General features: G+C 39.5%; 1 protein-coding gene across 1 annotated transcript in view; it reads right to left on the reverse strand.

The window, feature by feature from the left end:
* adamts14 (ADAM metallopeptidase with thrombospondin type 1 motif, 14) overlaps window positions 1-26,060 on the reverse strand; it is a 208,427-nt gene that overhangs the window by 24,697 nt on the left and 157,670 nt on the right. The window contains exons 6-11 of the mRNA XM_072456808.1: window positions 18,926-19,031; window positions 16,049-16,192; window positions 14,632-14,764; window positions 11,534-11,647; window positions 5,570-5,718; window positions 622-794 (exon numbers count right to left, since the gene is read on the reverse strand). Coding sequence (XP_072312909.1) covers window positions 622-794; window positions 5,570-5,718; window positions 11,534-11,647; window positions 14,632-14,764; window positions 16,049-16,192; window positions 18,926-19,031 — 819 coding nt within the window. The remainder of the gene's footprint in view (window positions 1-621; window positions 795-5,569; window positions 5,719-11,533; window positions 11,648-14,631; window positions 14,765-16,048; window positions 16,193-18,925; window positions 19,032-26,060) is intronic.

The following is a 26,060-nucleotide window of genomic DNA, read 5'->3' on the forward strand; positions in this document are numbered from 1 at the left end:
TTGTGGTACTGTGGTGCTTTTATTTTATAGAAATCTGAGGATTACATTGTAGAATATGTCAGACATTTTAGTATAAACTTTAGAATTTTACAGAATTTGACCAACTCTTGTCTCTTTAGCTTTCTCTCAGTTATGTTCAAGGTTTTCACGTTTTTCAGTTTTATTTCATACATTAAAAAACGTATATATATATATATATATATATATATATATATATATATATATATATATATATATATATATATATAAATACAACTGATATATATAAATACAACTGAAATAAACGTAGCCTTTGAACTGCGCTGAATTAGTGAGAAAAACAGCACGTGTACAATTTTCCTTTTCTAATTTGTGATATAGGTTCTCTTAACTTATAAATACATTAAGAACAAAAGGTGAAACAAACGCTGTCTAAATGTAAACTTTAACTTTATTATAACTTTAACTGAATTGTTTTTGCTTGTGCTGAACTTTGGCAAACTAATTAGCGCAAAAGCGCTTCAAAAACAAACGCCCGCTTATGTTATCCTCACAGATGCTGCAAACCGTGATCACTTTTAATCATCGTTAACAGCGTTACATTTAAACGAAAGCGGCTGTACGTGCAGTTCCGCCTCTCACCATCGGGGTGCTCGTAGGGCATCCAGGTGTGCTTGGTGTTCTTGTGGTACTTGTTGCTCCTCTGGGTGCACTGCTGCGCCCTGAAGTCCTCGTACGGCCCGGCGCACTCCTCCGTGTTGCACATCTGGTAGTCGAAGGCGGAGCCGGGGCAGTCTCTCCCGCCGTACGCCGGCCTGGACGACCGCGAGGGGGAAATACACGTATTAGTGACAAATTATCCACTGGTGAGTAGCGATCGTGTCAGGAGTTTGAGTGGTTTTAACGGGCGGTTTGAGGTGAGTAACAACCCTCAGGACAAAAAAAGAAGCGTCCAAATGCTGATCCATGTCACGATTAGATTGGCTCATATAAATTTTATGGCTCAACTGGCAATAATCACGTCTTTGCAGTTGAAGGATAAAAAAAAAAAATATCTAAAAAAGTTTCATGTTGATAACGAACCAAAAACCAGGTCAACAAATCTGCCGTCTCACAGTTTATCTAATGTTATTTTATTTTATTTGACAGATAAAAACATATGAGAGCGACTTTATTTTGTTGAATTCATGTTTAATGAGTCAAAAATGTTGTTTCTTTTGTGTAAATTCTGCATAAACTTTGACTGGAATGAGTGTCCCTGGTGTGATGTCACTTCCTGTCATTTTCCTACAGATTTTTCAACGTTTTCTCCACAAATACCTGCTCGATTGGTGTAAAACTCTAATGTATATGCACGACAGGTATAAACACACAAGATAATGTAAAAATTTGAAAATCGTAAAAACCTGACCTTTCTAAACTCTAAAGCTTCTTCTTCAAATTGAAATATCTCGTTAAAGACTGGATTGACATAATAACGGAGATGAGAAAAATGGTCAAATGATTTTATTTTTATTTTTATGACCCAATTGGAAAGTGGCCAATTTGAACACAATATGGACACAATTTCTCGTTTATGTTGGAGAATCTGTGTCATATTATTCATACTATTTCTATTTTTATTATACAAGGCTGTTGGTTTTTACTTTATTCTTTTTTTTTTTTTGCTTGCTCTCTCTGTGTCATGTTTTTCCCTTCTGTTTTCACCTGTTCTGTTATTTAGAAATCTTGTTTCAAAGTGCGAGAAGTCAAAGGAACCACTTAAATCACCCTTCAGTCCTCGCTCTCCTTTCATCTGGACACGACAAAAGGGGACGAGGTTCCTGACAGTGACTGGACACTCCCCCAGAGACAGAGCGAGACACAGGAAATGGGGGGCGGGGACGACGGGGAAACGATCAAAAGCAACGGTCAAAAGACGACAGGAGATGGACAGATGGACATTTATCATTTATGAAAGTCTGGACGCCGCTTCGTCTGACTTCACTGGAAGTTTCCCGTGGATCAAAATGTGACTGTTTTGTCCGAGTTGGTCCACGAAAACGTCTGAACATTGAAAAAAACGACTGTATGAAACGTAAAAAGCTATAGATACAGTGAAAACTCTGCATTTATTCCACTTTTCTCCTCTTTTAAGATGCGTCCTGGCAAATGATGTGTATTTTAAGCACAACGAATACACGCAGCGTCATAATTGAGGTTTTTGACAAGACAATACCTCATAAAGCTGTTCTTTATGTGTTCAAATACAGCAGACGGCGCTAATATAGCATTAGCATTTAGCCCGCAGCTACTGTTAGCAACCTTGTGATGCAAATTTGAGTTGTTGGAACACTTTATTCTTCTCCATGACTTTTTTGTGTGTCTTTTTTGTGTGTCTTTTTTGTGTGTCTTTTTTGTGTGTTTTTTTTGTGTGTCTTTTTTGTGTGTCTTTTGCACGTGGTACAATAGAACTCCTGAAGTGTGTTTGCTCTTGTTGCCGTGGGTGACAGAGCAGCTCTTCTACTGTGAGATGAAAGGATTGTTTTTCCACAGACGTGATACAACCTCCTGATGTTTTATCACTGTAGCCTGATGAATAAAATAAATAAAATAAATAAATACATTCAATATATAAGATGAATAAAATGAATAAAATTACATAAATATTATAAATAAATAAAATAAATTTGTATATATTTTTCTTTTTATTGGTGTCCATTGTTTTGGGTTGTACAGTATGGAACCAAAGTTTATTATAATTCCAAGAAAGTTTGAGAAAGATGTAGGTTTTGCCAAAGTTATACAGTGAAATATTTATTCAGACGAGACAGTATTTATTATGTATTTCATGTTATTTGTATTTGTATTGTGCAGATGTCGTCGGATCCAAATGTGACTGGAAACGCCACTCAAATGAAGAACAATGAATGATTTATAATGATGTATAATTACATTTGGCATTAAGGTGTCGGGAGAACGATAAGGAGGCGGAGCAGAAAAAAACTAAACAAAGGACGAGCTGAGGTGGGAGGAGTTTATGACCAGTAAAACTTTAGACTTTAGTTTAGTTTCTTTATTAAAGTAGGAAAGTCTGTGTCGTCCAGGCAACAGAAGGTGTTTTTAAAAGTGAACATGTTCCACTCCAGAAGATTCTTCACTTAAGCTTTTTAAAGATTTCTGTTCAAATATTTGAGAAACTCTTACAATACTATATACTATACAATAAAGTGATTTCTGCAGCACTTTAAAATATCCGGATATTATGGAAATAACTTTTTTTTTTTTTTAAAGATATACATTTTTAATTTTTAGTTTTTTTCTACTTGTTCTTAAACGTATCCTCAAATTTGGCAAGTTTTTCACTATTTTTTCTGCATCAAATGCAATGAAGTTTGTTACAGCTCATTATTTTATCTTTGTTTTCATCTTGTCGCGTTTGACCCTCAGACTCTACATTTGACCCTCAGTTTGACCCTCAGACTCTACATTTGACCCTGAGACTCTACATTTGACCCTCAGACTCTACATTTGACCCTCAGTTTGACCCTCAGCCTCTACATTTGACCCTCAGCCTCTACATTTGACCCTCAGACTCTACATTTGACCCTCAGACTCTACATTTGACCCTGAGACTCTACATTTGACCCTCAGCCTCTACATTTGACCCTCAGCCTCTACATTTGACCCTCAGCCTCTACATTTGACCCTCAGACTCTACATTTGACCCTGAGACTCTACATTTGACCCTGAGACTCTACATTTGACCCTCAGCCTCTACATTTGACCCTGAGACTCTACATTTGACCCTCAGCCTCTACATTTGACCCTCAGACTCTACATTTGACCCTCAGTTTGACCCTCAGCCTCTACATTTGACCCTCAGCCTCTACATTTGACCCTCAGACTCTACATTTGACCCTCAGCCTCTACATTTGACCCTCAGCCTCTACATTTGACCCTCATACTCTACATTTGACCCTCAGACTCCACGTTTGACCTTCATCCTCTACATTTGACCCTCAGACTCTACATTTGACCCTGAGCCTCTACATTTGACCCTCAGACTCTACATTTGACCCTGAGCCTCTACATTTGACCCTCAGACTCTATATTTGACCCTGAGCCTCTACATTTGACCCTCAGCCTCTACATTTGACCCTCAGTTTGACCCTCAGCCTCCACATTTGACCCTCAGTTTGACTTTCAGCCTCTACATTTGACCCTCAGACTCTACATTTGACCCTGAGCCTCTACATTTGACCCTGAGCCTCTACATTTGACCCTCAGTTTGACCCTTAGCCTCTACATTTGACCCTGAGCCTCCACATTTGACCCTCAATTTGACCTTCAGCCTCTACATTTGACCCTCAGCTCCACATTTGACCCTCAGTTTGACCTTCAGCCTCTACATTTGACCCTCAGTTTGACCTTCAGCCTCTACATTTGACCCTGAGCCTCTACATTTGACCCTTAGCCTCTACATTTGACCCTGAGCCTCCACATTTGACCCTCAATTTGACCTTCAGCCTCTACATTTGACCCTCAGCTCCACATTTGACCCTCAGTTTGACCTTCAGCCTCTACATTTGACCCTCAGTTTGACCCTCAGCCTCCACATTTGACCCTCAGTTTGACCTTCAGCCTCTACATTTGACCCTCAGTTTGACTTTCAGCCTCTACATTTGACCCTCAGTTTGACCCTCAGCCTCCACATTTGACCCTCAGTTTGACCTTCAGCCTCTACATTTGACCCTGAGCCTCTACATTTGACCCTCAGTTTGACCCTTAGCCTCTACATTTGACCCTAAGCCTCCACATTTGACCCTCAATTTGACCTTCAGCCTCTACATTTGACCCTCAGCTCCACATTTGACCCTCAGTTTGACCTTCAGCCTCTACATTTGACCCTCAGTTTGACCCTCAGCCTCCACATTTGACCCTCAGTTTGACCTTCAGCCTCTACATTTGACCCTGAGCCTCTACATTTGACCCTCAGTTTGACCCTCAGCCTCTACATTTGACCCTCAGCCTCTATATTTGGCCCTCAGCCTCTACATTTGACCCTCAGCCTCTATATTTGGCCCTCAGCCTTTACATTTGACCCTCAGCTTTTACATTTGACCCTCAGCCTTTACATTTGACCCTCGGCCTCTACATTTGACCCTCAGCCTCTACATTTGACTCTCAGCCTCTACATTTGACCCTCAGCCTCTACATTTGACCCTCGGCCTCTACATTTGACCCTCAGCCTCTACATTTGACCCTCAGCCTTTACATTTGACCCTCGGCCTTTACATTTGGCCCTCAGCCTTTACATTTGACCTTCAGCCTTTACATTTGGCCCTCAGCCTTTACATTTGACCCTCGGCCTCTACATTTGACCCTCAGCCTCTACATTTGACCCTCAGCCTTTACATTTGACCCTCAGCCTTTACATTTGGCCCTCAGCCTTTACATTTGACCCTCAGCCTTTACATTTGGCCCTCAGCCTTTACATTTGACCCTCGGCCTCTACATTTGACCCTCAGCCTCTACATTTGACCCTCAGCCTCTACATTTGGCCCTCAGCTTCTACATTTGACCCTCAGCCCCTGGGGGCCGTACTCACGCTGGGTTGTTGCACTGGCGGTTCCGGGCCCTCACGCCGCCGCCGCACGTCCTTGAGCACGTGCCCAGCTTGGACCAGGCTCCCCAGCTGCCGTCGTGGCCCTGCGGCTCCTGGCTCGTCCTCCAGATGCAGTGGCCCTTGAAGCACCACTGAGGGAGAGAGGCAGAGTCAGGACACGCGTCTGTCGTCATGGAGACCAGCACGAGGGCAGGTTACAGGTCTCATCTGTGGAGCGGGTCTGGGATTCACAAACTAGAAAAATAAAAGCTTCAGTTTAAGTTTAAGCCAAACGTGAATTTATTAAAATAATCCGGATTTATTCATGTTTTATGTTTTTAAGTTTCTATGTTTGTGAATTATGTTCATTGACAATGAATGAACCAGGACTAAATCAAGACTAAATCAGGATCTAAACCAGGACTAAATCAGGAACAAATCAGGGCTAAACCAGGACTAAATCAGGACTAAATTAGTGCTAAATCAGGACTAAATCAGGACCAAACCAGGACTAAATCAGGGCTAAATCAGGACTAAATCGGGATCTAAACCAGGACTAAATCAGGAACAAATCAGGGCTAAACCAGGACTAAATCAGGACTAAATTAGTGCTAAATCAGGACTAAATCAGGACCAAACCAGGACTAAATCAGGGCTAAATCAGGACTAAATCGGGGCTAAATCAGGACTAAATCAGGACAAAATCAGGACAAAATCAGGGCTAAATCAGGGCTAAACTAGGACAAAACCAGGACTAAATCAGGACTAAATTAGGGTTAAACCAGGGCTAAACTAGGACTAAATCAGAACTAAATCAGGGCTAAATCAGGACTAAATCAGGGCTAAACCAGGGCTAAACCAGGACTAAACCAGGACTAAATCAGGACTAAATTAGGGCTAAACCAGGGCTAAACCAGGACTAAATCAGGACCAAATCAGGGCTAAATCAGGGCTAAACCAGGAATAAATCAGGACCAAATCAGGACTAAATCAGGACTAAATCGGGGCTAAACCAGGAGAAAACCAGGACTAAATCAGGACCAAATCAGGACTAAATTAGGGCTAAACCAGGACTACACCAGGACTAAATCAGGGCTAAATCAGGGCTAAACCAGGACTAAATCAGGACTAAATCAAGACTAAATCGGGGCTAAATCAGGACTAAATCAGGACCAAATCAGGATTAAATTAGGGCTAAACCAGGACTACACCAGGACTAAATCAGGGCTAAATCAGGGCTAAACCAGGACTAAATCAGGACTAAATCAAGACTAAATCGGGGCTAAATCAGGACTAAATCAGGACCAAATCAGGACCAAATCAGGACTAAATCAGGACTAAACCGGGGCTAAACCAGGAGAAAACCAGGACTAAATCAGGACCAAATCAGGACTAAATTAGGGCTAAACCAGGACTAAATCAGGGCTAAATCAGGACTAAACTGGGACTAAATCAAGACTGAATCAAGACTAAATCAGGGCTAAACCAGGACTAAATCAGGACTATATCAGGACCAAATCAGGACTAAATCAGGACTAAATCAGGGCTAAATCAGGGCTAAATCAGGACTAAACCAGGACTAAACCAGGACTAAATCAGGACTAAACCAGGACTAAACCAGGACTAAATCAGGACTAAATCAGGACTAAATCAGGACTAAATCAGAGCTAAACCAGGACTAAACCAGGACTAAATCAGGGCTAAACCAGGACTAAACCAGGACTAAAAATCAGGATCTAAACCAGGACTAAACCAGGACTAAACTAGGACTAAACCAATATTATGCCTGTATTTTGTTTCATAATTTTATCATCATTTTGATGATTCAACCAAAGTGAAATCCACTTTTCAGAAGAAAGAAAGTCGAAGTGAGAGACGAGAGCAGAAGGTCAGACACATTATCATTATCTCACAAAGGCTCGATAAAGGAGAGGAACGAGGGAGAGAGGGAAGGAAGAGAGGAACGAGGGAGAGAGTGAAGGAAGAGAGGAACGAGGGAGAGAGTGAAGGAAGAGAGGAACGAGGGAGAGAGTGAAGGAAGAGAGGAACGAGGGAGCGAGGGAAGGAAGAGAGGAACGAGGGAGCGAGGGAAGGAAGAGAGGAACGAGGGAGAGGGAAGAGGGAAGGAAGAGAGGAACGAGGGAGAGAGGGAAGGAAGAGAGGAACGAGGGAGAGGGAAGAGGGAAGGAAGAGAGGAACGAGGGAGCGAGGGAAGGAAGAGAGGAACGAGGGAGCGAGGGAAGGAAGAGAGGAACGAGGGAGAGAGTGAAGGAAGAGAGGAACGAGGGAGAGAGTGAAGGAAGAGAGGAACGAGGGAGAGAGTGAAGGAAGAGAGGAACGAGGGAGAGAGTGAAGGAAGAGAGGAACGAGGGAGAGGGAAGAGGGAAGGAAGAGAGGAACGAGGGAGCGAGGGAAGGAAGAGAGGAACGAGGGAGCGAGGGAAGGAAGAGAGGAACGAGGGAGCGAGGGAAGGAAGAGAGGAACGAGGGAGAGGGAAGAGGGAAGGAAGAGAGGAACGAGGGAGAGAGGGAAGGAAGAGAGGAACGAGGGAGAGGGAAGAGGGAAGGAAGAGAGGAACGAGGGAGAGAGGGAAGGAAGAGAGGAACGAGGGAGCGAGGGAAGGAAGAGAGGAACGAGGGAGAGAGGGAAGGAAGAGAGGAACGAGGGAGAGGGAAGAGGGAAGGAAGAGAGGAACGAGGGAGAGATGGAAGGAAGAGAGGAACGAGGGAGAGGGAAGAGGGAAGGAAGAGAGGAACGAGGGAGAGATGGAAGGAAGAGAGGAACGAGGGAGAGGGAAGAGGGAAGGAAGAGAGGAACGAGGTCAGTACTGAACAAAGAAAAGAGAAGTGACAGGATGAAAGACAGAATGATCAGGAGGGAGAGAAAGAGAGAAAGAGAGAGGTTTATTCAAACGTTTTCAGATAATCCTGGTCCATCGTTATTAAAAAACATATTTCATTTCAACCTCGCGAACGCCATCGTATTATAGTCGTCAATCATGAGGTTATTTCATTAAAGGAGCAAAAGATTCATTTCAGTTCATATTTGTGTCATATTTGTTTCATATTTGTGTCATATTTGTGTCATATTTGTTTCATATTTGTGTCATATTTGTGTCATATTCATTTCATATTTGTGTCATATATATTTAATATTTATTTCATATTTGTTTCATATTTGTGTCATATTTGTGTCATATTTATTTAATATTTATTTCATATTTGTTTCATATTTGTGTCATATTTGTTTCATATTTGTGTCATATTTGTTTCATATTTGTGTCATATTTGTGTCATATTTGTTTCATATTTGTGTCATATTTGTTTCATATTTGTGTCATATTTATTTCATATTTATTTCATATTTGTGTCATATTTGTTTCATATTTATTTCATATTTGTGTCATATTTATTTCATATTTGTGTCATATTTGTTTCATATTTGTGTCATATTTGTGTCGTATTTGTTTCATATTTGTGTCATATTTATTTAATATTTATTTCATATTTGTGTCATATTTGTTTCATATTTATTTCATATTTGTGTCATATTTATTTCATATTTATTTCATATTTGTGTCATATTTGTTTCATATTTATTTCATATTTGTGTCATATTTATTTCATATTTGTGTCATATTTGTTTCATATTTGTGTCATATTTGTGTCGTATTTGTTTCATATTTGTGTCATATTTATTTCATATTTATTTCATATTTGTGTCATATTTGTTTCATATTTGTTTCATATTTGTGTCATATTTGTGTCGTATTTGTTTCATATTTGTGTCATATTTATTTAATATTTATTTCATATTTGTGTCATATTTGTTTCATATTTATTTCATATTTGTGTCATATTTATTTCATATTTATTTCATATTTGTGTCATATTTGTTTCATATTTATTTCATATTTGTGTCATATTTATTTCATATTTGTGTCATATTTGTTTCATATTTGTGTCATATTTGTGTCGTATTTGTTTCATATTTGTGTCATATTTATTTCATATTTATTTCATATTTGTGTCATATTTGTTTCATATTTGTGTCATATTTGTTTCATATTTATTTCATATTTATTTCATATTTGTTTCATATTTGTTTCATATTTGTGTCATATTTATTTCATATTTATTTCATATTTGTGTCATATTTATTTCATATTTGTGTCATATTTATTTCATATTTATTTCATATTTGTGTCATATTTTTTTTTTATATTTGTGTCATATTTGTTTCATATTTATTTCATATTTATTTCATATTTGTTTCATATTTGTGTCATATTTATTTCATATTTATTTCATATTTGTGTCATATTTATTTCATATTTGTGTCATATTTATTTCATATTTATTTCATATTTGTGTCATATTTTTTTTTATATTTGTGTCATATTTGTGTCATATTTATTTCATATTTGTTTCATATTTGTTTCCTATTTGTGTCATATTTGTTTCATATTTGTGTCATATTTATTTCATATTTGTGTCATATTTGTTTCATATTTGTGTCATATTTATTTCATATTTGTTTCATATTTGTGTCATATTTATTTCATATTTATTTCATATTTATTTCATATTTGTTTCATATTTGTGTCATATTTATTTCATATTTGTTTCATATTTATTTCATATTTATTTCATATTTATTTCATATTTGTTTCATATTTGTGTCATATTTATTTCATATTTATTTCATATTTATTTCATATTTGTTTCATATTTATTTCATATTTGTTTCATATTTGTGTCATATTTGTTTCATATTTGTGTCATATTTATTTCATATTTATTTCATATTTATTTCATATTTGTTTCATATTTATTTCATATTTGTTTCATATCTGTGTCATATTTGTTTCATATTTGTGTCATATTTATTTCATATTTATTTCATATTTGTTTCATATTTGTGTCATATTTATTTCTTATTTGTGTCATATTTGTGTCATATTTATTTCATATTTATTTCTTATTTGTGTCATATTTATTTCATATTTGTTTCATATTTGTGTCATATTTGTGTCATATTTATTTCATATTTGTTTCATATCTGTGTCATATTTGTTTCATATTTGTGTCATATTTATTTCATATTTATTTCATATTTGTTTCATATTTGTGTCATATTTATTTCTTATTTGTGTCATATTTGTGTCATATTTATTTCATATTTATTTCTTATTTGTGTCATATTTATTTCATATTTGTTTCATATTTGTGTCATATTTGTGTCATATTTATTTCATATTTGTGTCATATTATTCACTGCACATTTATAACGCATCTAACCCACGACACGTTCCATTGTTTTAAATTAACTTTTATGAAACGTTTTCATCAATGTGGATAATGAGGCGTGGCCCAAACACGTGGCTCAAACACGCGGCCCAAACACGTGGCCCAAACACGTGGCCCAAACACGTGGCTCAAACAAGTGGCCCAAACACGCGGCTCAAACACGTGGCCCAAACACGCGGCCCAAATACGTGGCTCAAACATGCGGCCCAAACACGCGGCCCAAACACGCGGCTCAAACACGTGGCCCAAACACGCGGCTCAAACACGCGGCCCAAACACGCGGCTCAAACATGCGGCCCAAATACGTGGCTCAAACACGCGGCCCAAACACACGGCTCAAACACGCGGCCCAAACACGCGGCTCAAACACGCGGCTCAAACACGCGGCCCAAACACGCGGCTCAAACACGCGGACCAAACACGCGGCCCAAACACGCGGCTCAAACACGTGGCTCAAACACGCGGCCCAAACACGCGGCCAAATATGACGCTTGAAACACATTGACACACATTTGAGACACATTGACACTCGCACACTCGGACACAATGACATAACATTTAATTACAGCACAGGCCACACCCATTTACCACACCTTTAGTCTTTTTCATGTTCTGAACGGTCGTGTTCAGAGTTGGAGAAAGTAAAAGAGGGACACACCTTCCCGGGCGCACACTCCGTCCCGTCCACTGGGGGGCCCTTCTTGGTTTTGCAGAAGTACTGGTTGTCCGGGTGACTGCACCACAACTGCTTACAGGGGTCGTACGTCCGGAACTAGAGAGAACCAAAATCACACATGTATTTACAACAACAACATATACTGTATTTTCTGGACTATAAGTCGCACCTTTTTTCATAGTTGTGTCCGGGGTGCGACTTATACTCCAGAGCGACTTATATGAGATTTTATTTGTTATTTTCACACTGACAACCACAAGAGGGCGCTCTAGGCTCTAAGCGACGCAGAAGAAGAGTCTGCACTTCCTCTTCCTCTGGAGTTTGTGGAGTTGTTTAGAAGTGACACAGAGGAAGAAGAATTCAGTGGATTTAGTGATTTGGGGTAAAACTGATGCTTTGCTAAACTTGTTAGCATGTTCTTTATGCTATAGTTATCTGAATAACTGTTCATATGTTACGTTAACATACTAGACACTTTAGGCTTAGCTGGACTGACGTGTTTCAGAGTCAGTCCAGCTAAGAATAACCATAATAACTGACAAACCACATTCACACTCCAAGTCTTATCACGCTGTGTTTTTATCGCTCAAAAATACACAAACAATTCTTTAATTTGTCACATTTTTCTATCCTATTATTTAACATTAAATTGCCTTGAGTTACAGCTTTTTGATTTATGCTACTTTTTTTTCAATTTTTCCATTCAAAAGATACATTAGTTTTGGAGGGACGGATCTATTTTTGATAAATTAACTTGACAGTTTATGACAGTTTAAACGACACATTTCACTAAAACATAATGAACACAATTATAATTTCTGATTTTAATAAACGTTTTGCCCGTTTGTCCCCATTTGTTTGACCATTTTTGTAAAGTTTATAGTTGCACTTCCTGGTTGGACATAAATATGACATAATAAGTAGAGGTGATTCCACAGCTGTTACCATAGCAACCAGACTGTAAACAAGAGCCAAACTCCACATAAATGACACAACAGTTCTGATCTGACACAATAAGACCATAAAACACCTTTATTTAGTCCAACCATGGTTTAAACTTGTCGGTGTAATCCCTCATTCGTCCAGGCGTGTTCCATAGTAGAAAAAGCTTCAGTTGTAGTCATCTGGACTCAGTTTGAAAAAATAGACGTTTCGACTCTCATCCAAGAGTCATTGTCAATAACAGAATTTAGGTCGAGAACTCCGATATTACCACAGAACAGTATTAATATCGGAGTTCTCGACCTAAATTCTGTTATTGACAATGACTCTTGGATGAGAGTCGAAACGTCTATTTTTTCAAACTGAGTCCAGATGACTACAACTGAAGCTTTTTCTACCATGGTTTAAACTGTCTCTGTGTCGCACACTGATGACATCACAGAGGGATTCAGCTCAACTTCTTGTCATTTTAAACTCTTATTTTTCAAAATGTCTTCACAAACTGCCACTTAACGACAGTAAAACTATAATAAATATTGACCACAGGTTCTACACCGTTAAACTAAGTCAGAATTAGAAAAACAGCAGAACCTTTAATACAGACTTCAAAACCTAAATCGTTTTGCTTTGGACGAATATAAAAAGATGAAAAGGAAAAAGTTACATAGTGCACTTTATAATAGGACTGAAAGCTTCCTTTGACTCCGAACGTAACGAGACGAGCACTTAGAAGGACTTTAATGTGAGAAACCTATTCATTTCCCACTCAACCGTCAGTATTCAGTATTTCAGTTATTTTATGGTCCGTCGCTGCTTCTGACCGGTGCGTTCTGGACAAAAGACGGTCCAAACACGCCATTAAAGTCAATCCCATACGGGCAATTTACCGTATGGATCTGCTGACCTTCTCCCCCATCGCGAGCACTTTGAACGTGGAGACAGAGAAAGGCTAATGAAGGAACAATTGGGATCTTTCTACCGTAATTGCTTCTATTGTGCCAAAGGTTATTTCTTATTCCGCGCAGATGCCGGTCGATGCCGAGGGTTTTTCCGAAGGCGCCACTTGACCTTCTGACTGGCGTTACGAGTCGAGATGCGTAGAACATTTATCCTGAGATTATCTTCCAATCAAATGAGACGGCGGACCTCGGCGTGACCTCGTCGTTTCTTTGTCGCGCGGTTCAAGGACTTGGCTCGTTCCGGTCACTCGCCGCCGTGGCGTCCACAAGTGAAGGTCGCGGGGTCGTTTCGATCGTGCTCGGCGCTCCGTACTCCCTCGCTTCACCCGGAGGTCACATGCTGGGCACTGGTGGCGCGGCTTTGGCCCTTGAACCGGCGCTAGAGCCTTTGCTCGCGTTCGACAGCTTCGGATAACGCAGAAAATCACACATATATCGCGCGTTCGAGCGGCTAACGTCAATCTCCGCTAGGTTGATTTTAGCGCTCCATCTAGTGGCGGCAGAGAGAAGTACCACGGGCAAACAAACAGAAGCAAAATACTTATGTACTTATGCAGCAAAAGTATTCTGATACTTCAGTTCCATCAGAAACAAGACATTTTGACTCTCATCCACGAGCCATTCTCAATCTGTGGTTCTAGTCTGAGAACTCTGATACTTATCCTGCTCTGACTAGGCCCCGCCCACTAATAATAGCCTTGTATCTATTTGTTTGCACTGTGAGTTTCACCTGAAGCTCATCTTCTTTGTTATCATAACCTGATGTACCAGTGATGAGGGAGATGCGGTCAGCTGACAAGAGGATTTTGATGCTCCAGTGCAGGGTTATTGGGGGTAACAAAGAGGATTAGTCCAATGTAAGGCATTTCGTAATCATTTTCTCATCTGGCTCGTTACAAAAAGTGGTTTTATTTCATTCTAAAGTGACAAACTAATTTTTCAAACTAAAGTTCAAGTCGTCGCCTCCTGCGGGTTTAAAAAGGACGAACCTCCGTCGCGCTCTGAGGACGGGGAATAACTCATCGTCGTGTGAACAGGAGTTAATTAGATTTGAACATGTTTGTCATGCGTAATATTCATAATGGCCCGGAGCTGTCGTGTTCCCAGTCGACGCTTTAGAGAGAACGTTCCAGACGCGGCAGGTTGGTGAAAGTCGAGGGACGCGCGGGGGAAACTCACGGCGGTGCACATTTTGTAGCCGACGCCGAAGTCGAAGCGGCACTGCTCGTCCATGGAGTAGTTGATCCCGGGGAGCTCGGGCTGTTTGGGCCATTTGTGCTCGAACGGGTCGTCCAGGAGACAGTCGTACGAGCTGCAAGACAGAATATACGATTATGAGCAATGAGGCACAAGCAAAGGGTTCAGAGGAGATAATAAAGGTGTAAATGTGGTTCAGAGGAGATAAAAAAGGTGCAAATGTGGTGACTGAAGGGTTCTAGAAGGAGAATGATCACGACTTAAGTGTATTATTAATAAAACAATCATAAATGTTGTGTTCTTTTTTGACATTTTGATTTAATAATGTTGCTGTGTTCGTAAACCAGGTCTAAACCAGGTCTAAACCAGGTCTAAACCAGGTCTAAACCAGGTCTAAACCAGGTCTAAACCAGGACTAAACCAGGTCTAAACCAGGTCTAAACCAGGACTAAATCAGGACTAAACCAGGACTAAACCAGGTCTAAACCAGAGCCAAACCAGGACTAAACCAGGTCTAAATCAGGACTAAACCAGGTCTAAACCAGGACTAGACCAGGGCTAAACCAGGTCTAAACCAGGTCTAACCCAGGTCTAAACCAGGACCAAACCAGATCTAAATCAGGACTAAACCAGGTCCAAACCAGGTCTAAACCAGGTCCAAACCAGGTCTAAACCAGGTCTAAACCTGGTCTAAAACAGGTCTAAACTTGGACTAAACCAGGTCTAAACCAGATCTAAACCAGGTCTAAACCAGATCTAAACCAGGTCTAAACCAGGTCTAAACCAGGTCTAAACCAGGTCCAAACCAGGACTAAACCAGATCTAAACCAGGACTAAATCAGGACTAAACCAGGACTAAACCAGGACTAGACCAGGGCTAAACCAGGTCCAAACCAGGACTAAACCAGATCTAAACCAGGACTAAATCAGGACTAAACCAGGACTAAACCAGGACTAAACCAGGACCAAACCAGATCTAAATCAGGACTAAACCAGGTCCAAACCAGGTCTAAACCAGGTCCAAACCTGGTCTAAACCAGGTCTAAACCAGGTCCAAACCATATTGAAATCAGGTCTAAACCAGGTCTATACCAGATCTAAACCAGGACTAAACCAGGACTAAATCAAGACTAAACCAGATCCAAACCAGGACTAAACCAGGTCTAAATCAGGACTAAACCAGGTCTAAACCAGGACTAAACCAGGTCTAAACCAGGACTAGACCAGGGCTAAACCAGGTCTAAACCAGGTCTAAACCAGATCTAAACCAGATCAATCCCAGGTCTAAACCAGGACCAAACCAGATCTAAATCAGGACTAAACCAGGTCCAAACCAGGTCTAAACCAGGTCTAAACCAGGTCTAAACCAGGTCTAAACCAGGACAAAACTGGCACTCACTGTATGTATCTTTTGAGCTCCTGTTTGCTGCAGCGGGACCAGTGGTAGCGGTGGAAGGCGGCTTGGACCAGAGGGGCCATGATGCTGCCCATGGTGGTCTCGTCAGCGCAGCGGTTTCCCTGACCATCGTGCTCCATTCCCAACCTGAGGAGAACACACACACACACACACACACGACAATCCCAGTCAACTCATTTCAAATGCTAACTTTTAAAAAAGGACGACAATGTGATCGTTAATTCACTTTGTCACAGTTTTCGTCAGAGATTTTGTCATCGTTTTTTTACTTTATAGTTTATTTCCTTCCTCATATTTTCAGGACCAATAAGCAATAGAGTAACAATCTCCTCTAAACTGTGTATTATAGCTTTCTCTGAGTATCAAAATCGAGTTGGCTGAGGGAAAACCAGAGCGATCTCTAGACGCCATCGGCAGCAAAACAGGGAAAAAGCTCATTAACATCTCCGAATTCCAAATTGTTCCCAACGTTTCTCAACCGCGTTCAGCAGGTAATATCGCTCATCGTTCTGGCTCCGGGGCCCGAGGGAAATCACGAGACGAATGCTCGTGAAAGTCCATTTCGCGTCATTTGCCTCCTCTGCATGAGACGCTTTGTCCGTGCAGCGAAAGGTACGGGCTGCGTCTCGCCGCAAATTGTCCTGTCGTTGTTTTCAGATGATGACTGAAGGGCCGCTACGTGAGGGCCGCTACATGAGGGCCGCCGACAAACGAGGGACCTCTGAATGGCTGTGAAATGTCTCAATTTCTATAACGTTGTCGAGGTGACTTTCAGTGACAAGATTTTGATGTATGTGGACATGACAATGGAACGTTCTGTAATGAAATAAAGACTTGAGGAGATGTCGCTGCTTTTACCTGGAATGTTCCACGAAATGACGGAAAACGTAGCAACCTTGAAATGATTCATAAAAATACATCCGTTTGGACCGTACTGTGTTTCGTTCACGTTCTCACGACTCATTACGGTACGTTTCCAAGACGAGTAATTGAAAAAATATATATATATTTTTTCAATTACTCGTCTTGGAAACGTATATGATCACAACGAGTCTGGAGAAGGTGAATGGACCTTAAAAAGAGCCTCAAGCAGAACCAACTGATGATGTCATGAGGTGGGGTCGAATGTTTAATGTCCTTATAAAACATGTATCTCGTTGTTGCTGTTGTTTGTAATGTGTTATATTATACATGTCTATTATAAGCCCTTCCAGAGCTGGGAAACAGAACGATGTATTCTAAAGATGCCAAACATGACCATATTTAAGGGAGGAATTAGCGTTAGCCTCCGAACATCAGATACGTCGCTCTCAGATAGCTAGCGCGGCTCGTTGCTAAGCGCCGGGCCGGTGGAAACGTTCTGCGACCTCCAACTATGGAATTCGTCTCCAAATTAGCCGCTACTACAGCTAGCCACGATTGGCTTCGGTCTATGTGGAAGCACCAGAGCCTCATTAGAGAACATTAGCACGTGTAGCAATGTTCTGTGTTGATTAGCGTCTGTCATTACACTCGAGCAGCTCTTTACAATGTGTTTATCAAGCTCAATTTACCACAGCAATGTATAATAATGCACATCATACTGTTATTACACTATTATTACACTTAGGTCCCACTGTTATTACACTAAGGACCCACTGTTATTACACTTATAGGTCCCACTGTTATTACACTTAGGACTCGCTGTTATTACACCTCGATCACACTGTTATTACACTTAGGGCCCACTGTTATTACACTAAGGTCCCACTGGTATTACACTTAGGTCCAACTGTTATTACACTTAGGACCCACTGTTATTACACTTACGTCCCACTGTTATTACACTTAGGTCCCACTGTTATTACACTTAGGACTCACTGTTATTACACTTAGGTCCCACTGTTATTACACTTCGATCACACTGTTATTACACTTAGGGCCCACTGATATTACACTAAGGTCCCACTGGTATTACACTTAGGTCCCACTGTTATTACACTAAGGTCCCACTGTTATTACACTTCCATCCCACTGTTATTACACTTAAGTCCCACTGTTATTACACTTAAGTCCCACTGTTATTACACTTAAGTCCCAGTGTTATTACACTTAGATCACACTGTTATTACTCTTAGATCACACTGTTATTACACTTAGGTCCCACTGTTATTACACTTCCATCCCACTGTTATTACACTTAAGTCCCACTGTTATTACACTTAAGTCCCACTGTTATTACACTTAAGTCCCACTGTTATTACACTTGGATCACACTGTTATTACTCTTAGATCACACTGTTATTACACTTAGGTCCCACTGTTATTACACTTCGATCACACTGTCATTACTCTTAGATCACACTGTTATTACACTTCGGTCCCACTGTTATTACACTTAGGACCCACTGTTATTACACTTAGATCACACTGTTATTACACTTAGATCACACTGTTATTACTCTTAGATCACACTGTTATTACACTTAGGTCCCACTGTTATTACACTTAGGACCCACTGTTATTACACTTAGGATCCACTGTTATTACACTTCGATCACACTGTTATTACACTTAGGTCCCACTGTTATTACACTTAGATCACACTGTTATTACACTTCGATCACACTGTTATTACTCTTAGATCACACTGTTATTACACTTCGGTCCCACTGTTATTACACTTAGGACCCACTGTTATTACACTTAGGACCCACTGTTATTACACTTGGATCACACTGTTATAACACTTAGATCACACTGTGGAGCGCCTGGAAGTGTCCATATGTTTTCAAATGATATATTTTGTTTTTTATGTATTTATTTAACACTTTTATCGTGTCGTGGGAGGAAAGTCGCCCGAGCGCGTCCGTTACTCACACGTGCCCGGTCTCGTGCGCCACCACAAAAGCCGAGGAGAAGCCGTCCTCGTGGTTGAGGGTGCAGCTCCTCAGAGGGTGGCACATCCCAGTCACCGGAGCGTAGCCTGAAAAACGCCACGAAAACACAGGGGGAAAAAAGAAGAAGAATCAAGACGTGACGAGCTTTCCACGGCGTAAAAACACCAGAAAATGGTAATTAGATGTTAAGATGACACGACTATGAGAGAAAGTGACAAAAGGGCATGCACAAGGGCGTAGATCCAGGAAATGTATGAGTTTATGGGCTTTTTATTAAACTCACACGATTGATAGGTAATAATCTTAACGTTTAATGAGGAATTATGACAAATGAACATGTGGAGCTGATATTTAACTAGAATTTATGGGAAACTAAAGGCACGTGTCAATCAAATCTTATGTTGTGGGAAAAGTGGAGTTCTTACACACTCAGAAAACATTTTGTACAGAATACTACTTATTCAAACAGATTTACATTATTTATGAGACCATTTAAACTCTAAATCTAAATGAAATATACTGAATTTCCCACAATATTCAAACTTGTCGACGTGTACGGAAAATCATTTGTTTCATCTGATTTCTAACTCTGATTTTTAACATTTTTATTCCAAATTTTCAGCGCTGAATTTGAAAGTATCCATGTGGTTTTCTCAGTAAAAAAATGTGCAAGATTTAAACTGAGAAAACATACTTCATTCAAATATCTGCTTAAACAATTTATTTTTCATAGCTGCAGGGGGTTTTCAGTTTAAAAAGTCAAAACAAAAATTTTACTTTTTCAATGCCTAGATTTTCAAGATTTCAAATTCAGCCGTCTAGTGTCAAATTTGTGGTGAAAAAATTTGCAAGATTCACTCTTGTTGGATCAAAACGATGCTGAATTTGAAGGTCTGACAAAAAATATTTAAAAGGAGAATATTACTTGTATTTATTTACTTATTTGAACTTTTGATCTGAGAAAATATACTGGAAAAAGTATACTGCCAAATTCAGCGTCAAGTTTTGGTGCAGAAAATCCAAATATGAGGATTTTGTCAGTGTAGTTTAGAACATTTTCAACAAATAATGTAAAATATAACAGTAAATAATGGTTTTCAATAGCTAAAATCATCAAATTGTGATATTCTGCAAAATTCAAGGTGAAAAATTTGCCAGCATTTAAAATTTAACATCTGCTTGAACAAATAATTTTCCATAGCTGCATTTTTCTCAGTCAACAGGAAAATTTTACGTTTTTTGACATTCAATGCGCCAATTTTCAAGCCTACAAATTCCCAAAAATTTGCAAGATTCACTCACTTTGGAACAAAAGACAGCAAATATTTAAAAGGCAATTATTCTTATTTAGTTATTTGAACCTTTGATCTGAGAAAACATTAAAAACATAAAATAATTTCCCGTAGCCGCATTTTTCTCAGTCAAACGGAAAATTCTACGTTTTTTAACACTCAATGGGTCAATTTTCAAGCCTTCAAATACATTCTTTTTTTTGCAAGATTCACTCAATTTGGATCAAAACGATGCTGAATTTGAAGGTCTGGCCACAAATATTACAAACAATAGTTAAAGCCGACTATTATTTGTATTTATTTACTCTTAAACTGAGAAAACGCACTGAAAAAACACAATCACGTAACATAAAATTCCGCTAGAACAAATCATTTTCCGTACACGTGTGCCCCATTGTGCGACAAAAAAAACAGACGTCCAAAAAAACGGTCAGAACTACTGGACGTTGCAGAGGTAAAACGACTGGAAGCAGAAGCACAAACATCAAACATGACTCGATCAGAGCTGTGCAGCGATTCGGCGCGTTTAGTCTACGGCCCCTTTTCCCGCAGCCGATTGGTCCCGTTCCCTTTTGGGCCTTCCGGAACTTTCCGTCATGCTGGTGTTGATATTAGAAGACTTTTTGGCATGCAGATAAAAAGCAGAGGATGCAGCGGGCAGACAGCTGAGCAAATGTGCATGACTGTTACGATGGGTTGTACTTTAGTAATGATGATGATGATGATGATGGACAGTATATGATGAAGAGCACGAAAAGCCATATGCATTGCGTTGTAACAAAAACATAAAAAAAAACAAAAAACAGCAGTAATATTATGAACTTTTACAAAATGACAAAAGACACTCTCCCATGTCGACATGCGTTGTTGTTCTGCGGCAGGTGAACTACATTGCCCATGATCCTTTGCTACATTTCAGCGCAGACGACATGAATGAGGGACTCTTCTACTTTTGAACAGTATAAATAAGAACTTTTCACATAATTTTCTTGAAGAGCAGCCGATAGAAAAGTGTGAAAACTGTGATGCAATATTGGGCAGCGTTTTCCTTTGTGGCGACAGTGTCGACCGTGACGTGTTTTCAAGGGTTAACAGAACGAAATGCTAATGATGATAAGTCTTTAGAACAAAAAAATAAACAACTATTTAGAATTGTATTTTAATTTTTTAAGTAGATTTGTTTTGGGTTTTTTTAATTCAATTTTTCAATTTTTAGAATTTTTTGAATATTTTCATTTTTTTCAATTTTTTCAATGTTTTCAATGTTTTAAATTTTTTAGATTTTTTTTCTTTTTCAACTTTAAGAACATGGTTTTTAAATTGTGGAAATGTCAATATTTGAGTATAATTTGTGGTAAAGTCATATCTAGGCGTAAAACTATTGTGGGGTCAAGTTTTTGTGCAGTTTAACTCAAACATCAGGATTTTGTCAGTGTAGTTTAGAATATTTTAAGTAAATAATGTAAAATAAAACAGTAAATGGTGGTTTTCAATAGCCAAAATCTTCTAATTTGTCTTTATTTTATGATATTCTGTGGTTAATCTAAGGTTTCTGTTGACATCAGACAGACATCAGACCTAAATGCCAATGATTTTAAGTTTTCACAACGAAAAATAAGCAATGATTTTTTTTTTCATGGTAGAAATGTTAGTATTTTAGTATAATTTGTGGTAAAGTCAGATATTTAACTGTAAAAAAATATTCTTCAAGTTTTTGTGCAGTAAAACCCAAACATCAGGATTTTGCCAACGAATAATGTAAAATAAAACAGTAAATTGTGGTTTTCAATAGCCAAAATTATCACATTTTCCCCATATATTCTGATTCTGACTCCAATTTTGAAGATTTTTGTTTACACATTTTTTTAAATGGCTGGTAGCAATTTGGTCATGAATGAAACATTTAATTTTATTGCAATATTATGAAATCCAACGCTGTAAACATAGTTAGCACTTGAGGCACTCAAGAGGTAATAACTTGAGGTGTGATCAACATCACTGCGTTTTAATTATTCTTTTAATTTTGTCTAGACAAAGAGGCAGGTTATAACATCATACTGTGAGATTTGACTATCATTACGTTCCTCGTACGTTCCTCATCTGTCGGACATGACACGCTGCAAATCATTAAAACAATCAAATCAGAACGTCAGGTGAAGATCAGCCCTCAGCAGCAAAGCCATATCCATAAAAGATTAGAACTTTAAAGTGGCTAAACACGTGGGATTTACCAACGAGACATTGCAATGTGGTGAAAAAGTGTGTTCTGCTTTTGATAAACCACAAACTGCAAAGATTAGATTTGATTGGACAATGCAAAAAGTCAAAGAAAGTAAATAAAACATAGGATTTAAGTGGACGTATCATACATCATTTGGCTTTATTGACTTTTAAATATGCTCTTGGTCACCTTGGCATTTGAGTTCATGCTTAGGCACTTCAATTTATGTGTATAATACAATATTTGGAAGACAAAGTTTGGGATAGATTTGTGTTAGAGCGCCCTCTGCTGACCGCAAAAGGCATGAACCCATAAAAAAGCTCATTTTAAAGGGATTTTTTGAGCTTCTAACCATAATACAGTGTTACCTCATCAAAAACCTTCAATACGAGTTCCTTTGACTCTGATCCTCACAAAACACACAAACTTCAAATTTCCCACGTTTGTGACATCAAAAGTAGAGATCCGGAAGTCTCCTGTGCCGTTTTAAGTCCATAAATGTTCCCCGTGCTCACATGATTACATGTCAAGGCAAGCTAGCTTTAGTTTATTTCCCCATTGTAATTCCCCTGCTGCCAGGAGATGGCGCGCTTACGCAAAGAAAATGCTTGACTGATAGAAATTGATGCGTCCTTTTCAAAGTGTTCATTATTTCAAGGTCTAAAACATGAAATGCCAACGCAAATGAACTCGCGCTCGTGTTTCAAGGCCAATAGCGACGCAAATGGTCCACAAATACGTGTCCTTTAATACGTCCATGTGTTCCCAACGTCTATATTTATCCCGGGAATGTGGCGCCCGGCAGCCAAACTCTGTGGACGGCGTGTGAAGTCGGCGCTGACCCCGGGCCTCCTCTGATGTCACTCCCGGAGACGGAGGTGCGATGGCGGCTTGTTATGGACACACTCCGCGCTGCCACGGCAACGCTCGGACGTGGCAGGTACGCACCGGGTTCAAACGCACGCGCGGTTACACGTCCAGTTAGCACGGCGCTGGGAGACGGTTCGGGGAATGTTTGCCAAAGGACGTTTCGTTTGAGAAAGCGTGTAACGGTTTGGGCCAGTTTAGCTCGAATCGAGAACGTGTGTGCGTGGGATTCAAAACGATGGAAAATTTGGATCGTTACCGTAGCGATTAACAACTTAAAACACAATATTATGTCTTTTGAAGGGGGAAAACTGCTCGAAATGAAGCAGAAACACGTGAATACATAAAAATCCTGAGCGAAATCCCTGTTAAAGATGCAACACCAGAAGTATTTTTCTTGCGCCAAAACACAGCGAAAAACATGGATTCTTACTGTGACTGTGAGTCGGCTCGTTCCTCCACAGATCTGACCCGTCACTTGGCCTGTTTGTTTAAGTTTAACGCCGTATTGTGGAACATTTCAGGTTAACATTGGATTTGTGTTTATGCTCGTGCTCAGTGGTGGGAAGTAACTGTACTTAACTGAGTACAGTGAATACTTTTAACTTTTACTTTACTGCATTTGAGAGCAGATATCTGTACTTTATTATGTATGTATGAAAAGAAAAAGTGTATAATAATATCGGTATATTGAAATTGAGACAATATTGTGTGTGTGTGTTTTTTTAAATAATGCTAAATTTGAATATTGAGTGTATTGTTTTGAGTAAAAAGTGATGAGGACATGAAGTGATATTTATGCATTTTTGTGATTAATTATACAGACATTTCACGTTTGCCTGATCGTTAAACCTCAACTAATATGTTAAAAATGTATCGAGATATTTGCTTTTGTCAATATCGCACACTTCTACTTGATAAACTCGATTAACTTGCAAATGGTTGACAATTCTTTATCAAAATCACTTGACTTCAATAGCACTCAAAATCTGTGCAAAAATAATTGGGTTCTTTAATTCTTTTCTACAGGGCAATTCCACAACACGCCACTGTAACAATATTTGGGTCAATAAATAATTTTAATGAAATAAAATAACTACTGACAGATCAGATTTTTGTGAGAAATAAAATACAAAATGCTTTGCCAACAGCTTTGCAAAATTGCCCATCCAGTTCTGAACCAGAATTAAACTGGAACTAGACTAGTACTAACTAGTTCTGAACCAGGACTAACCCAGATCCAGAACAGGTCTAAAGCAGAATCAAACAAAGCCTAAACCAAGACCAAACCAGGTCAAAACTAGTGCTAGCCCAGAATTAAACCAGTAAACAAGATTATTATCATTTTTAATAATTGTATGTTAGGTTGTAGGCCGGATAAAATCGCTTGGCGGGCCTGCTTTGGCCCGCAGGCCTCATGTTGATTAACCCTGCTTTTCTGTTTCTAATTTGTTACTTTCGCTCCGGCGCTGCTCGTGTTGATAATAACTAAAACACTGCTGAACTTTGTCTGCTGTTAAGAGTCGAGTTGTTTAGATGTGTTCTTAAACGGTGTTTTATTCATTCGTCGTCTCAAGGTAAAATGACTGAAGCCGTTAAACGTAAACGCTGTCGGCCTCATTATCCTCATGAGTCACACGTTGTTTACACCGTCAACAATCTATAAAGGCGATGTTCTGACTTTGAAATGAGACCAGGGCTATTTTTTAGCAGAAATCAAAGGGGATTGTGTTTGATAAGTTCAAAAACAGTTCACAAAACTATACGTAAAACATGTAAAGTAGTTCAAAGTAGTTCAAAGTAGTTCAAAGTACAATGTTCTGGTGTGGAGCTGCCGTCTGTTGCCTGAATGTTCCGCAGCGTGGCATTAAACGTCTCGGGTTCGTTCGATCGCGGGTGATTTCAGTGCAAGAACACGTGTATTCTAACCATAGACGGGCTTGCCTCTCCACAGATCTTAACAGTTCGCGGCTGAAACGTCTCGATTTGACGGGGCCTGTTTCGGAGGAGTTTGAACTTGTGAATGTAACCTCAGCGATGACATACTTCAACCATCACAATAATCAGAAGTGAGCAGCAAAGTACTTATTAAATGTATCTCCTGAAACCACACAAGCTAGCTTTCCCCGACATGCTACCGCTAATCTAAGCATGTTTCACTGCACGTTACAGGCGTGTCGAAGCGTCCCAGAGCCCAGAGGTGATGACCGTGAAACGCTCTAAGTCTGGGGACAATTTATGGACCTCCAGATTTCTGACGCCACAAATCGAGGACATTTGAAAACGAGTTTTTTTGTGAGGCTAAAGAAGACGAGCTTGTAAACAGGAAGTGACTGAAGCTAAATCCTACTCCAGCGATGACATTTACTTATGAGTGCCGGAATGTTCCATGGTCTGGCAATAGCCTTTGAGTCCTCTAAGGAAACAAGCATGCAACGCCACCAGACCATCTTACCGGTCAGATCCGGGGAAAGGCGAGCCATTTCACAGTAACAAATAAATACATGTTTTTACAGGAATATTTGAAACACACACAATGAAATAAAAGCAAGACACGTTTAATTCCAGGTAAAGGACAAACATCGCCATGGAGACAAGCGGTCGGCAGGTCAGAGACGTTACACCTTCAGCACCTCGGACTCAACACCAGTTCTGTTTTTTCACTACATGCCAAAAAAACTCCAGATATTTCACACATTGACACGGCAGTTGTTTGTTGGCCTTACCTGGGCCGA

The sequence above is a fragment of the Eucyclogobius newberryi genome, unplaced genomic scaffold (assembly GCF_026437365.1).
Source record: "Eucyclogobius newberryi isolate DKJ021-1_F unplaced genomic scaffold, fEucNew1.0.hap1 SCAF_20, whole genome shotgun sequence".
NCBI classification, from domain to species: domain Eukaryota; kingdom Metazoa; phylum Chordata; class Actinopteri; order Gobiiformes; family Gobiidae; genus Eucyclogobius; species Eucyclogobius newberryi.